Source organism: Ranitomeya variabilis, chromosome 2 (assembly GCF_051348905.1).
Source record: "Ranitomeya variabilis isolate aRanVar5 chromosome 2, aRanVar5.hap1, whole genome shotgun sequence".
NCBI lineage: Eukaryota > Metazoa > Chordata > Amphibia > Anura > Dendrobatidae > Ranitomeya > Ranitomeya variabilis.
This window is the reverse complement of record NC_135233.1, coordinates 1,108,781,653-1,108,796,658: the sequence shown is the minus strand read 5'-3', so window position 1 is coordinate 1,108,796,658 and position 15,006 is coordinate 1,108,781,653. Positions and strand designations below refer to the sequence as shown.

The window sequence follows — 15,006 nt, the reverse complement described above, 5'->3', positions numbered from 1 at the left end:
TTACTGGTGTGTTATTATTGCAAGTTGCCTGGTATTTCTGTGACCTGTCTAGTATTATTAGGATCTGCCTGGTATTAATGGGATGTTATTACTGGAATCTGCCTGGTGTTACTGGGATCTGCTTGTGTTACTGGGATATTATACTGGGATCTGCCTGGTGTTACTGGGATGTTATACTGGGATCTGCTGGTGTTACTGGGATGTTATACTGGGATCTGCCTGGTGTTACTGGGATGTTATTATTGAGATCTGCGTGGTGTTACTGGGATCTGCTGGTGTTACTGGGATGTTATTATTGGGATCTGCCTGGTGTTACTGGGATGTTATACTGGAATTTACCTGGAATAACTAAATTAAACTCTGGAAAAAAATGTGGTAACGCCGGCAAATAAGAATTTCCAAAGTTGTGATCATCTGTAGTGAGGCGGGTGGGATTAGGGGAGTCGGTGTAGATCATTAATTTGTAATGATGGAGGAGAAGATTATGTAGACACGTCTTTCTAATTATATAGAAGGGTGTCGGGGACCGTGGGATAAAGTGATCAATGTTGGTATTGATCTCTTTCTTGAAGCAAGTGGTAAAGTCCTCAGCTAAGACCATCAATGAGTGAATAATGGGGTAGAGACTTCCCTAAGATCCTGCATTCTTACAGGACCTCGATAGAAGCTTCGCAATGTAATTCTGACGTTCCTCTAGCAGAGAATCCTGGACACTGCTCAATTTTAAATGTACGATGCTTTGCAAAATCCCAGGAGAGTGTGAGACAAAGCCTGCGGTGGGGAAAAGAAGTGTTACACCGAGGTGTGCACACCAGAATGCATCATGCCTCTGTGGTAAGAGAATTAACTCTACCCACAGTGATGTATGGAGAGAATTCCCTCAGGACTGGGGTTCAATGAGAAGAGACATCTACCATCGGATGTTAGCCTGTGTCCTTCTATCCATTGGCATTGTATGGGGAACATGGAGAGGGGTGTTGTGTAAAGCTTTGCATTTATTCCAGTTTTGATAAAGCTTAAATTCACCGTGGAACAAATGATTTGATCATCGTACATAACATATAGGAATGTGTTTGAAAGTATTTATTGGATGTCAGACCTCAGGAGTAAAGGTCACCTTGTCTGGGCACCTCGAGCATCCATTAGTGAGACTCCTCTAGGCTCCCGAGATTCATGCAGAGGGGTGTAGACATGTCTAGAGATTTTCATACACAGTATAAAAGGTGAGGTGCAGTTGGTCCCTGATGGCTTTGTAAGTTGTGGCCTCTGTTCACACGGGACGCATTACAGTTAACACTGGGCAGCCCACCACATGGCGTTACTAACAGGCTATGATCCAGATGCTGTGCGTACTCGGTGTGAACACTGCTGCAGATTATTTGTTTGCACTGGTGTGCCAAGCGGACAATCCCTGACTGTAGGCCGGCTGTCTCATTGTTATTACCGCACCTGTGTAGTCGCCATCATTACTTGGGTCCACTGCACCATGATAGTGCATTTGATTTGAGGTCTAGACAGGTAACACCTTTGCCTGTTTTTCTGTGGTGTTTTTTACAGTATAAAAGTCTAGACGTCTACAGCAATGTCTGTCCACTGTCCTTCTCCAAAAATGTCTGTCCTACATGTGATTATGCCATTTCCAAAAAGAAAAGTCTAAGAAAAATCTTAGAACAGAGGTTCCTTTAAATGTGAACTTACGATTTTGGACTTGGAGTTTTCGGGTGGAATAGGCAGTGATTGGAAGTTCTCACTTGGCAATGATTGCTGTTATCCGGGTTATCTTCGTTAGAGATCTCCACTCATCGCCAGTTCCTGAGACTACAGCTTGTGTAGACTGTGAAAAAGAAAAATGAAGAATTGAGTTACTATGGTATTTCACCATTTTTCTAGTGTAAAACACCTTAATAAGCCACAAAATGTTTGCAAAACTCAGAAGTTGTGCAAAAATATTGCGACTTTTGGCATTTTCATTTATTTGGTGAATTTATGAAGAGTTACGTCCAGTCTGTGGCCCAACTTTCACCCGTAGTGTGCTCCAGCCCCCGTACATCTCCGGCAGAGGCACACCACACTTGTAATGAATTTTGGGCCTCTTGCACCTTATTGAGTTGGGCCCTAAGTGTTCCTGTAGACTATGAAGAATATTTGCTGAAGGTGTGAGAACTTTGTGTCCACTCTAATAGCTGAATGAGTGAGGTGGATGATTGGCATGGATGATGGTGGCACAGCATGATGGTAAACCTGATTATCACTTTCTACCTCCTCGTTGATGTTTTGCAGTTAAAGCTGGAGCTTGTGAACCTGAGTATTCAAATACAGATTGTGACTCAGTGGATGCCTCCCTGTGCACCCAGGATGACGATTGCCCTGACATGTTGAAGTGCTGTAAAAAGGACTGTCAGATGCAGTGCCTCAACCCTGTAAGTAACACAATTGATCATATGAGAGGGATTGACCACACAACAGTAGATTACCCCAACCCAAAAATCTGTATATATACTACACAAGAAATGATAAATAGCAGAAGAATGCTTGGCGATTATCGGGTGTAATTGTAGGATATCTTTTCATCTTCTCAGTCTTTATCAGCATGTGTCTTCTGTGCGATGTCTCCTGCTCATCAACGTGCCGGTTATCTCCACTTACTGAACGCGTACTGAAAAGCTTAAAGTCCTTGAGTTGAGAGATGGTGGTTGTCACTCTGGCAGATCGCAACGCCCGTAGTTCGAGATGTCAGCAGTGCTCAGCGTTGTGTGTCCCTGTGATTGGGAGAACGACGACAATTTGAAAATGCAGGAAGAGGTGTGCAGACGCAAAACTCACAGACAGATGTTACAAGAATGGTGCATTGTGATCCATTCTGTGCTGAAACTGAAATGAGATGCCACATATCGAGCCCATGTCTACACAAACCATCAAAGGGTGGAACATGACATTAGGCTACTAACCAAACATCTTGCTACTGATGCTCCACTGACCTCATGTCACCGCATTCAAAGGCCATTTTGGTGCAGAGCAAAAGACCAATGGAGGCAGGATTGGAGGTTTGTCCTCTTCAGAGATGTGCCCCAATTTTGTCTTGGACACAATGATAGGTGAAGAATGGTCTGGAGAGCACGTGGGAAACACCATGAAGAGTCTTTCAACAGGGAACTCTCACCAGTCCTTATCCAAGATTATTGTCTGGGGGGGGGGGCATAATGTACAGTGGTCAGACACCTCTCCATTTCAGGTGCACTAACAGCTCAGCATTACGTTGATTTGTGGTGGATCCAATGTTGTGGCAGTTTGTTCAAAGTGTCCTAGGAGCCATTTTACACACAACATCCCAAAGCTTCATGTTTCTCACACTACTGTGAGCCATCTACGTGACCTAAATCTGCTTCCATGGCTGCAGCTGCACAGAAAAAGAGAGAGCAAGGTGTAAAAGAGGGAGCAGGGTGTAAAAGCACAATGGGCGGCCCCTAGCAAATACATCAGCTGCTATTGGCCACTGCGCCGATGAGCTGAGTACATCAAATCCAGCTCAAAGAAGCTCCCTGACAAGATATGGGTGGTTTGCACCCTATACTATCAGAGACTTAAGCAAGACATGAATGCTCTTAACCTGAGCACCACCTGCATGATGAGGCATTCAAATACAAAGCATGAACTGTAGTGAAGTATACACCTGAAAAACCAGGAAAGATCTGAGGCTCATCCTGCTCTGCTCCCTATGTTGCGGTCTCAGCCTATTCCTACCCTTCCGAGCAGCAGGGATGCCTGGCTCTCCGTAAAGAGGATGTGACAGCACCACCACCGAGCATCTCCACACCATCCAATTGAATCTTTTAGCTCTACATCCCCCAAACACTGGATCTCATATTCTAAATGTAGCCTCACAAGTGATATTTAAAGGGCTAACAATACATTGGGATCATGGGATCCACAGTACATGTTCCCAATTGCCACTACTTTTCCAGGCGGGCCACTTCTGCACTGCAAGACAAAATCAGTTGGGCACTGTGCAACACCATCCCTCTAAAGGTCCACATAACCACTGATACATGAACCAGTAACCACGGGCAGGGACGTTATATCTCTCTGACTGCTCACTGCGCAAATGTAGTGGTGGCTGGGCCTAAGGTAGAAAGCATTTTGGTGCATGTTCTATGACTACCGAGGTTTGCTGGGTGTTTTTTGGATGTTTCTCTGTCCATGTTGCCTTCTCCTCCGCTTCCTCCAATGCCTCCTCATCCGCACCTGCACCACCAACTTCAGCACAGCCAGGGGTAAACTACAGCAGGCTGTTCTGAAACTCATCTGTTTGTGGGGTAAATCCCTCTCTGCACAGGAGATGTAGATACAGATGAAACAATAGACAGATGTGTGGTTGGTGCCACTAAACTTCAAACCCGGCCTGGTGTTGTGTGATAATGGGCAAAATCTCGTAACAGCTCCTAGTTTTGCTGGTTTTACGCACATCCCTTGCCTGGCGCATGTGCTAAATTTGGAGGTGCAGAGGTGTGTTAAAAATTACACAGATATGTCAGAGCTGCTGCTGAAAGTGCGGGCAGTGTGTGTGCGCTTTGGGCATTCTCACCCTGCATCAGCTCGACTGTCTGCACTGAGGCTTCACTTCTGCCTTTCCGCTCACTGCTTGATATGTCACGTACCCACAAAGTGGAACTCCACTTTGCACATAGTGGAGAGACTGTTCTAACAGCACTTCGTGACCAATGAGTGGACCTCCATGCGGGGCATGTGTGCCATGTTGCGGTGCTTCACGTACACCACGAACATGCTCAGCGCTGATGGCGCCATCATCAATGTTCCTATCCCACTTCTGTGCTTCCTAGAAAAACAAACCTTCAGGCGATGATGGATGGGGTGGTGGCACCAGGGAAACAGAGACCATTGACATCATTATCAGGCCAGACATCCATACATGTCTTGGAGAATGAGTTCCTGTACCAACAGCGGCCAGGTACACAACACATCCAGCAAGGGGACAATTTTGCAGGATTAGCAGGTGTATGAGGAGCAGGATGAAGAGCAACAAGTGTTCACAGCACGGTGGCCGTCAATGCATCTCACAGGCATCATTGGAGGGATACAGAAGATGCAGACGATAATGAGGACCTAGATGACATTCTTCCCACCGAGGACAGCTTGTGGTTGCCTCTGGGCAGCCTGGCACACATCAGGCAATACATGATGCGGTGCCTTGTTACAAGTGCTGATTACTGGGTGGCCATCCCTTTGGATCCCGGCTGCCAGCACAATGTGCCATTCTTACTTCTCTCACTAGAGTGTGATTGAAAAATTAAGGAATACAAGAGTTTGCTGATAGATGCACTACTGATGGCATTTTCAACTGACAGCGGGGGCTCAGTGGAAGCACAACGCAGAGGAGGAGGAAATAACCTAATGCAGCTGGGAAAATGGCACCACCTCGGAAGCGTTAGCATGGCAGAAATGTGAAAAACCTCAGCACATCGCAACATTCAGCACCACCATCTGATATGGTCCGTATTAGCAGGAGGCAACGTTTAGGTTATGCCAACTTATTTGGGATTAATAGGATAGACACTAAAAAAATGCAACTGAGCCTGTCGGTTCCTGTACAGACTAGTAATCCTGACACCACAGTCCCTAGCGGTGCCTGCGGGTACAGAGATAGCCCTAACCAAAGAACTATTAGATGGCAACTCGGACCCAAACTCCCTAAATGCTCTTCGAGTTGCTTCACGTTCCTCCTAAAGAACCGAAGGGCAGAGCAGAGTGTGAATTACCTCCAAGAGGAGAAGTGTGCTGGACAAAGGAAAGATGCTACAGTGAGTAAAGTAACTAACAAAATACCAAACAAAGAGTAAAGCAATTACTGTTAACAAATATACAGCCTAGTTGCTAAAGTGAAACAGAAGAGAGGTGGAAAGTACAGCAAAGTGAAGACCCTAAGCTTAAAGCTCACAGACTGGCTCCAAACATCAATATAATGTCAGAACATCTAAATAAATCTATCACCAGCAGGAAACGCCCGCTGGGGGACAGAGTATACAATGACGAGCAGAAGGGTAATAATGGATTGAACTTTTGAGTTTCAGGCTCCATATCTCACCGTCCATTTTGCTTTGAGCATGAGACTGCCATCATTTTTTTAGAAAATCATCTCTGCTATCTCATACATAAATGTGACTTGCCGCTAATTAGCATATGATTAGTTATGCAGATTCTTGTCATCTCACTGCATTGTTACTGTTTTGCTCCTAAAAATCTAAAAATGTTTTTTTTTAGTTTTTTATTTTAATTTTTTCAGATTCTTAAGAGAAAAACTAAACTAAAACTAAACTAAATCTATAGACATGTATCCTCGGCACTACTTCACTTCAAATTGTAAATTACATTAAAGTCAGTGAATTGACATTTGTCACATTCATCACCCAAAAACTAGATGAAAAATTAATAAAAAATAGTAAATATAATGATACTTTGAAGAACTGAATCCTCATCATTCATTGTGTTGTCTTCCATCAGATCTTCTACTAGAGATAAGGAGAAAATGGCGGGAGACTCCGGGCAGATAACGAATGAAGAGACCAATGGACGTAGACCAAATCTGTATATCCTATGATGTCTGGTGGATCATCCTCTGAAGACCCATCAATGCCACTTATCTGTAACTGTAGTTTCCTTGTCCATGACCACAGTCTGTAGTAGATCTTCTGCAATATTCAGATCCTCATAATGTTCTTTCTCCTCAATTCTCATTTGGATCTGTTAAAGTGAATAAACTTGAGGAGACCAAGAGTTTTGTGTGTTCTATGGTCGCAGTGCATTTGGGATGTTAGCGGGGTCTGGTGCAGGGTTTCGAAACTTGACAACAATAAATCATGAGTCTAATTCACCAACCAGTCCCATCATATGATGCCGGCCCCGACCATCTGTTCTGCTATTTCCTCAATACAAAGACTCTACATGATGGCTGGTCAGTGATACCCACAGAGAGGTGGGTACTAGTAGACCTAGGGGTCATATTTCTATATTTGAATAATTCACCTGTCATCATGAGCACTGATCACATTTACCTTATCTAAATATGTTACAAATTCTTAGTCTGTGATCATTCCCATCAGAGCCCTGCCCAATCCCCTGCAGAGAAGTAGAGCTACATCTCTGTGCTTATGGATCGCCCCCAGGCGCAGGGCAATTGGGTACTCGGTACCGGGTCCCATCTGTATCGGTTCTGGGGATGTCACGGTGGCCCGACCCGGTCCGTGGCCCTGCTAAGGGGCGTCCAATTAAAGGGGTGATGAGTTTGTCAAGTGTTCGTGACGCCACCTGTGGTACTCGGTCAGGATGACCGACGCTGCTAGGGGTCCATTGGGGTGATGGAATGGCAGCTAGATGGTGTACCTCCCCACAGGTGAAGTATGTCCCCAGGGCTTCCCAGTAAGGTAGATGATGATGGTGTAGGTCACAGTAAATAATGAGGACACAGGGTTGCAGTCTCTTTACCTTTTTACTGTAGACTTCAGCATCCACAATCCAGAGCACTGCTAACAGGGCTGGCTGAATCCAGCCGGTCTGAAGGCACATCCAGAGTTCCCTTTGCAGGTGGAAATCAGTAGCCTTCCTACTAGCGCCTGGGTGTTGTAGTACCTCCCTGCTGAGCACCACCGGATAGTCCTCACAACTGTCGTGTATGTTTCTGACATTTTCTCCCTACGTCCCCCAGATGATATGGATAGGACGACCCGTATGACGGGGTAGGCCTGGAGCTATTTTATAGGGACCCTAGAGACGCCCCTCTCCCAAAATTTGCCTCCGTTGTCTTCATTAGGTTAAAGGTTGGACAGCCAACTTGGAATTAACTGCCCTGCCGTGGTTTGAAGTAATGCGTAGAGCCTATTACTCCCTCGGCGTTCCGGCCGCCGGCTACGCGCCTCAGAAGGATGTTGCCGATCTTAAGGCAGAACTCCTCCCGGTATTATCTCATTGTGCTGTGATCTCGTTTCTCACTTCTCCACAATATACTCCGCTTCTTGTCCTTTCTTAGGATGCTGCCGCAATGAGGTGCAGGCGCAGCTCCGTAACTTTCTATCTCTCGCTCAGTCTCTGCCAGGAACCCACCCCTGACAGGGACCTCTGTCTGCAGCTCAGATGTTCCTCCTTCTCCCCCTGTCTGCCTGAAAGGTCTTTCCTGGGTCTCACCCAGTAGCGTTCTCCTCTAACTTCCTATCCAACCCCCAGTTTTACCCGAGTGTGAGGAGTGGCCTAATACATAGAACCTTTTGCTCCCCCTGGTGGCCGGAGTGTGAAGTGTTGTGTGTGACTGTGATACCTGGTCAGGTGGACTCCTTTAGTGCCATCAGACGTAACATCGCTCCCCTTAGTGGCAGAGCGACATTACTGCAATGACCAGGACTCTGGGGCGCTGCACTCCCCCCCCCCCCCCCCCGTTAAATCCAGTACTCCCGGACTGGGAAAAGAAGAACAACAATACATGTTAGCAAAAGACATACAAAATTTTTGGAATGCTGTAAACAATTAAATATAACAAGGCTTTCCTTTATGGGAGGTGAGAACACTTGAACGTTACAATAAGAACATATTTACATTGTGCTTAAGATTTTAAATAACACTTATTAATGAGCTAACTATAAATAACTATTATTACCCAGCCGGGCATACTATCTACTAAGTGCAAACTTTTTCCTTTAAGGGCGTATACCCACTAAAGGCATGCTATAAAACTCACAAGTGCAAATTAACATTTTCTTTATTTTTCTCTTTTACTTTCACATATGCAGGACTATCTGTCTACCCCCACGGGCATACTGCATCTTTCCTCAGCTTTTCTCTCATGAAACTCTATTAATTACTTTAACTTCAGTTTTATTCAAAGAACATTATCAACATTTCTATTCCTTATCACTATCTTTCTAACTACATACTACTACTATGTAAGAACATTATTACTTATCTATCTATCTAAGGCAACATTATCATGTTTTAAGCTAAGTGCAACAATTGAACATTAAGAGGAAACCAAGTCTCTTTTGAGGTAGTGCAAACCATCAATTTGCAAGTCTGTTTAAAGTAAGAACTTCCGCGCTGTAATCAGGAACAGTCTCTTCAAAAAGCTCTTCTTTTTGTAAAACCAGTAGGGAGCACCTTTAAGAAGGTGCAAACTATATACAGCGACAGTTTGTGAACCATTCACCGTCCATGATTCGGCAGTCTTTTTAGAACAATGATGAACTTGTGCAAACTGGAAACAATAGGGATCCTGGGTCAACAAAGGGATCCCTTTAAGAATTAACCCTAGACGGGTTTAGCAGCAAAACAGAAAAACAGTTAACTATATACATGGTTCGGGGTTCCGAGGTTTATTCTTGTTCTGGCGGCCGTAGCTCCGCAGGTAGCAATGGGCGAGGCCATCCGCCCGGATACCTGCGGCTACCAGGTGCCACATAAGAAGCTCCCTCACTCCAGACAGGGGTCTGGGTCCCCACAGTTTTCTGTTCTGAGATGGCTGGGGCACTAGCCATCGCTGAGGCCAACTCTTTAGCGACTACAGTGGTAGTAGTGGCGACGGTACAGGTCGTGGTTCTGATGATGGTACACGTCGGAGTAACAACGGTAGTCTTTGTAGTAGCAGTAGCCTGGCCACGAGGTGGCACCACTGCCACGGGAGACAATTTTACTGGCGCTTTGGTTGGTGGTGCTAGAAGGTCTTGCTTTTTGTGCACGTTCAGGGCAAACCAGCCCCTTTTCCAAAAGTGCCTGGTATAGGTGACTATGTCCCCTGGGTAAAGATCTCGATCTGGGTGGCCTTCTCTGAGGTGGGACTCCACATCTCTCCGATTTACAAAGACCTCGGCATACAGGCCTGGCTCTTTAATGAAGCCCCAACCTCCATGGAGTCTAAAGGCGAAGACGGTGCCTTGCCTACGCGGGGCCTGGTGGATGGTGCGGTCCTTTCGGGCTTGGGCCTTGACTGCTAGGTCCCGCTGGTGATGAGCCTCGGGTTGGGCCTGATATTTCTCATCCGCCTCCCTCCATTGCTGCTCAAGCTGGGCCTGGTATTCCTCCCAGCTCAGGACTTCCACCGTCTCTCCCTTACGTTGTCCTTCCCCAGGGAACCCCATGAAGTCTGACCCGGAGCTCACCCAGCGGCACACAGTACGTTCAGCGTACACCTCACTCGGCAAGGAGATGGGTGCTATTGGGGCCTTTAGGAACTGTTCCATACACGTGGCCTGGTCCCAGGGTTCAAGGCGCTGGAGTTTATGGGTCCCAGGGGAAGGTGGTGCTGCGACGGGGCCTATCAGCAGGTCCTCTGCTAGCGGGGCCGGGTCAGCGGGCTTACCGGCCGGTGCAGTGTCCTCCTTAGCGGCTGGCTCTGCTGGCGGCAGCATCGGTGGAAATATCGGCAGCAGTTCTGGTAGCGGTACAGGGACCATGTCAGTATTCTGGGTTTTCTAAGTCACCTTGTGAATGATTTTGCCCTTTGATAAGATGGAGTTTGCTGTTTTTGTCTGCCCTACTTCCTGTTCGTTTGTTTAAAACCCGGGTCAGGTGTCAGCCTCTTTGCTGGAGTATTCTGATTCTGTTCTCCTTCAGCTCAGCTGCTGGTTCTGAGTGTGTCTCTACTTCTGGCTCTGGACATTCATGCATTTGTAAGCTACACTCTCTAAGTTATCATTAGTCTGCTGACTTGGAACTTAACCCTCGGTTCACTCCTTCTGGTAAGAACTGTATTTTTGGAACTTTGTTTCAGGACTTGTTTCGGGACTGAGTGTTGCTACTTAATCCTTCATTTACTCCCCCTGGTGGGAGCTGTTGGAAACAACACCAGTATAATACTTTAATGTGAACCTGTTTTTGAACTTACCCGTGTTTATGCCTCATTAAGGATCAACTTGAGAACTAGTTTCTGGACTTACCCGTGTTCATGCCACACCTGGGATGAACTTGTGGACTTGTTCTGGATTTCCCTGTGTTTGCTTCATACCTTGATTTGACTCTTTCTGTGCCGACAGTGTTTGGATCTGCACCACGTCACCCGTCACACTCACCTTGCTGAGGACTCTGCCTTAAGAACTCCACTGATTTGCTGTATATATTTCAAGGACTAGTTTCTTTCTAGGACACTGTGGGTTATCAGTATATTGTTTTGGGTGTTATTTGTCATGATCTCCATGGCCAGAGAACATAGCATAAGCCTATATAGGAACAAGCTCTTGGAAGATGGTAACTGTACTGACCATGAACTAAACCTACCGCACAACTAGAAGTAGCCAGGTAGCATGTCCTACTTTTTATCCCTATATGCCCAGCGCCGGCCGGAGAACTAAATAATGCTAGCAGAGGGAAATATAAGACCTGGCTCACCTCTAGAGAAATGCCCAAAAAGGAGACAGAGGCCCCCCACATATATTGGCGGTGATTTTAGAAGAAATAACAAACGCAGCAGGAAAATAGATTTTAGCAAATTTGAGGTCCGCTTTCTAGATAGCAGAAGACAGAAAGCACACTTTCATGGTCAGTAGAAAACCCTAACAAAACACCATCCAGAAATTACTTTAGGACTCTGGCATTAACTCATAATACCAGAGTGGCAATTCCTGATCAACAAGAGCTTTCCAGACACAGTAACGAAACTGCAGCTGTGAACTGGAACCAAAACACAAAAACAAACATGGACGAAGGTCCAACTTATCTAGGAGATGTCTGGGAGCAGGAACAAACACAGAGAGGCTTCTGATAACATTGTTGACCGGCAAGCAACTAACAGAGAAGCCAGGTTATATAGCGACACCCAGATCTGATGAGAACAGGTGAACAGGGAAGATGATGACACAAGTTCAATTCCACCAGTAGCCACCGGGGGAGCCCAGAATCCAAATTCACAACAGTACCCCCCCCTCAAGGAGGGGGCACCGAACCCTCACCAGAACCACCAGGGCGATCAGGATGGGCCCTATGAAAGGCACGAACCAGATCGGAGGCATGAACATCAGATGCAGTGACCCAAGAATTATCCTCCTGGCCGTATCCCTTCCACTTGACCAGATACTGGAGTCTCCGTCTGGAAACACGGGAGTCTAGGATTTTCTCCACAACATACTCCAACTCACCCTCCACCAACACCGGAGCAGGAGGCTCAACGGAAGGCACAACCGGTGCCTCATACCTGCGCAATAACGACCGATGAAAAACGTTATGAATAGAAAAGGATGCAGGGAGATCTAAACGGAAGGAAACAGGGTTAAGAATCTCCAATATTTTATACGGACCGATGAACCGAGGCTTAAACTTAGGAGAAGAGACCCTCATAGGGACAAAACGAGAAGACAACCACACCAAATCTCCAACACAAAGCCGAGGACCAACACGACGGTGACGGTTGGCAAAAAGCTGAGTCTTCTCCTGGGACAACTTCAAATTGTCCATCACCTGCCCCCAGATATGATGCAATCTCTCCACCACCGCATCCACTCCAGGACAATCCGAGGATTCCACCTGACCGGAGGAAAATCGAGGATGGAACCCCGAATTACAGAAAAACGGGGACACCAAGGTGGCAGAGCTGGCCCGATTATTGAGGGCGAACTCCGCCAATGGCAAAAAAGCAACCCAATCATCCTGGTCAGCAGACACAAAACACCTCAGATATGTCTCCAGGGTCTGATTAGTCCGCTCGGTCTGGCCATTAGTCTGAGGGTGAAAAGCAGACGAAAAAGACAAATCTATGCCCATCCTAGCACAGAATGCCCGCCAAAATCTAGACACAAATTGGGTTCCTCTGTCAGAAACGATATTCTCAGGAATACCATGCAAACGAACAACATTTTGAAAAAACAGGGGAACCAACTCGGAAGAAGAAGGCAATTTGGGCAGGGGAACCAAATGGACCATCTTAGAAAAACGGTCACACACCACCCAGATGACAGACATCTTCTGGGAAACAGGCAGATCTGAAATAAAATCCATCGAGATGTGCGTCCAAGGCCTCTTAGGAATAGGCAAGGGCAACAACAATCCACTAGCCCGAGAACAACAAGGCTTGGCCCGAGCACAAACGTCACAAGACTGCACAAAGCCTCGCACATCACGTGACAGGGAAGGCCACCAGAAGGATCTTGCCACCAAATCCCTGGTACCAAAAATTCCAGGATGACCTGCCAATGCAGAAGAATGCACCTCAGAGATGACTCTACTGGTCCAATCATCAGGAACAAACAGCCTATCAGGCGGACAACGCTCCGGTCTATCCGCCTGAAACTCCTGCAAGGCCCGCCGCAGGTCTGGAGAAACGGCTGACAAAATAACTCCATCCTTAAGGATACCTGTGGCCTCAGAGTTGCCGGGTGAATTAGGCTCAAAACTCCTAGAAAGGGCATCCGCCTTAACATTCTTAGAACCCGGTAGGTATGACACCACAAAATTAAAGCGAGAAAAAAATAATGACCAGCGCGCCTGTCTAGGATTCAGGCGCCTGGCGGTCTCAAGATAAATCAAATTTTTGTGGTCAGTCAATACCACCACCTGATGTCTGGCCCCCTCAAGCCAATGGCGCCATTCCTCAAACGCCCACTTCATGGCCAAAAGCTCCCGATTCCCAACATCATAATTCCGCTCAGCGGGCGAAAATTTACGGGAAAAGAAGGCACAAGGCCTCATCACGGAGCAGTCAGAACTTTTCTGCGACAACACTGCCCCAGCTCCGATCTCAGAAGCGTCGACCTCAACCTGAAAAGGAAGAGCCACATCAGGCTGACGCAACACAGGGGCAGAAGAAAAACGGCGCTTAAGCTCCTGAAAGGCCTCCACAGCATCAGGAGACCAATTAGCAACATCAGCACCCTGTCTAGTCAAATCGGTCAATGGCTTAACGACATCCGAAAAACCAGAAATAAATCGACGATAAAAGTTGGCAAAGCCCAAAAATTTCTGAAGACTTTTAAGAGAAGAGGGCTGCGTCCAATCACAAATAGCTTGAACCTTGACAGGATCCATCTCAATGGAAGAGGGAGAAAAAATATATCCCAAAAAGGAAATTCTCTGAACCCCAAAAACGCACTTAGAACCCTTGACACACAGAGAATTAGACCGCAAAACCTGAAAAACCCTCTTGACTTGCTGGACATGAGAGTCCCAGTCATCCGAAAAAATCAGAATATCATCCAGATACACTATCATAAATTTATCCAAAAAATCGCGGAAAATATCATGCATAAAGGACTGGAAGACTGAAGGGGCATTAGAAAGACCAAAAGGCATCACCAAATACTCAAAGTGGCCCTCGGGCGTATTAAATGCGGTTTTCCACTCATCCCCCTGCCTGATCCGCACCAAATTATACGCCCCACGGAGATCAATCTTAGAGAACCACTTGGCCCCCTTTATGCGAGCAAACAAATCAGTCAGCAACGGCAATGGGTATTGATATTTAACCGTGATTTTATTCAAAAGCCGATAATCAATACATGGTCTCAAAGAGCCGTCTTTTTTTGACACAAAGAAAAAACCGGCTCCTAAGGGAGATGACGATGGACGAATATGTCCCTTTTCCAAGGACTCCTTTATATATTCTCGCATAGCAGCATGTTCAGGCACAGACAGATTAAATAAACGACCCTTTGGATATTTACTACCCGGAATTAAATCTATAGCACAATCGCACTCACGGTGCGGAGGTAGTGAACCCAGCTTGGGTTCTTCAAAGACGTCACGATACTCAGACAGGAACTCAGGGATTTCAGAGGGAATAGATGATGAAATGGAAACCAAAGGTACGTCCCCATGAGTCCCCCTACATCCCCAGCTCAACACAGACATAGCTCTCCAGTCAAGGACTGGGTTGTGAGACTGCAGCCATGGCAATCCTAGCACCAAATCATCATGTAGATTATACAGCACCAGAAAACGAATAATCTCCTGGTGATCCGGATTAATACGCATAGTTACTTGTGTCCAGTATTGTGGTTTATTATTAGCCAATGGGGTGGAGTCAAT

General features: G+C 46.3%; 1 protein-coding gene across 1 annotated transcript in view; it reads left to right on the top strand.

Moving 5' to 3' along the window:
- Positions 1-6,787, top strand: part of LOC143810248 (antileukoproteinase-like) — a 45,111-nt gene extending 38,324 nt beyond the window's left edge. The window contains exons 2-3 of the mRNA XM_077293113.1: positions 2,281-2,420; positions 6,517-6,787. Of these exons, the coding sequence (XP_077149228.1) occupies positions 2,281-2,420; positions 6,517-6,528 (152 nt within the window). The 3' untranslated portion in view covers positions 6,529-6,787. The remainder of the gene's footprint in view (positions 1-2,280; positions 2,421-6,516) is intronic.
- Positions 6,788-15,006: the final 8,219 nt, after the last annotated feature.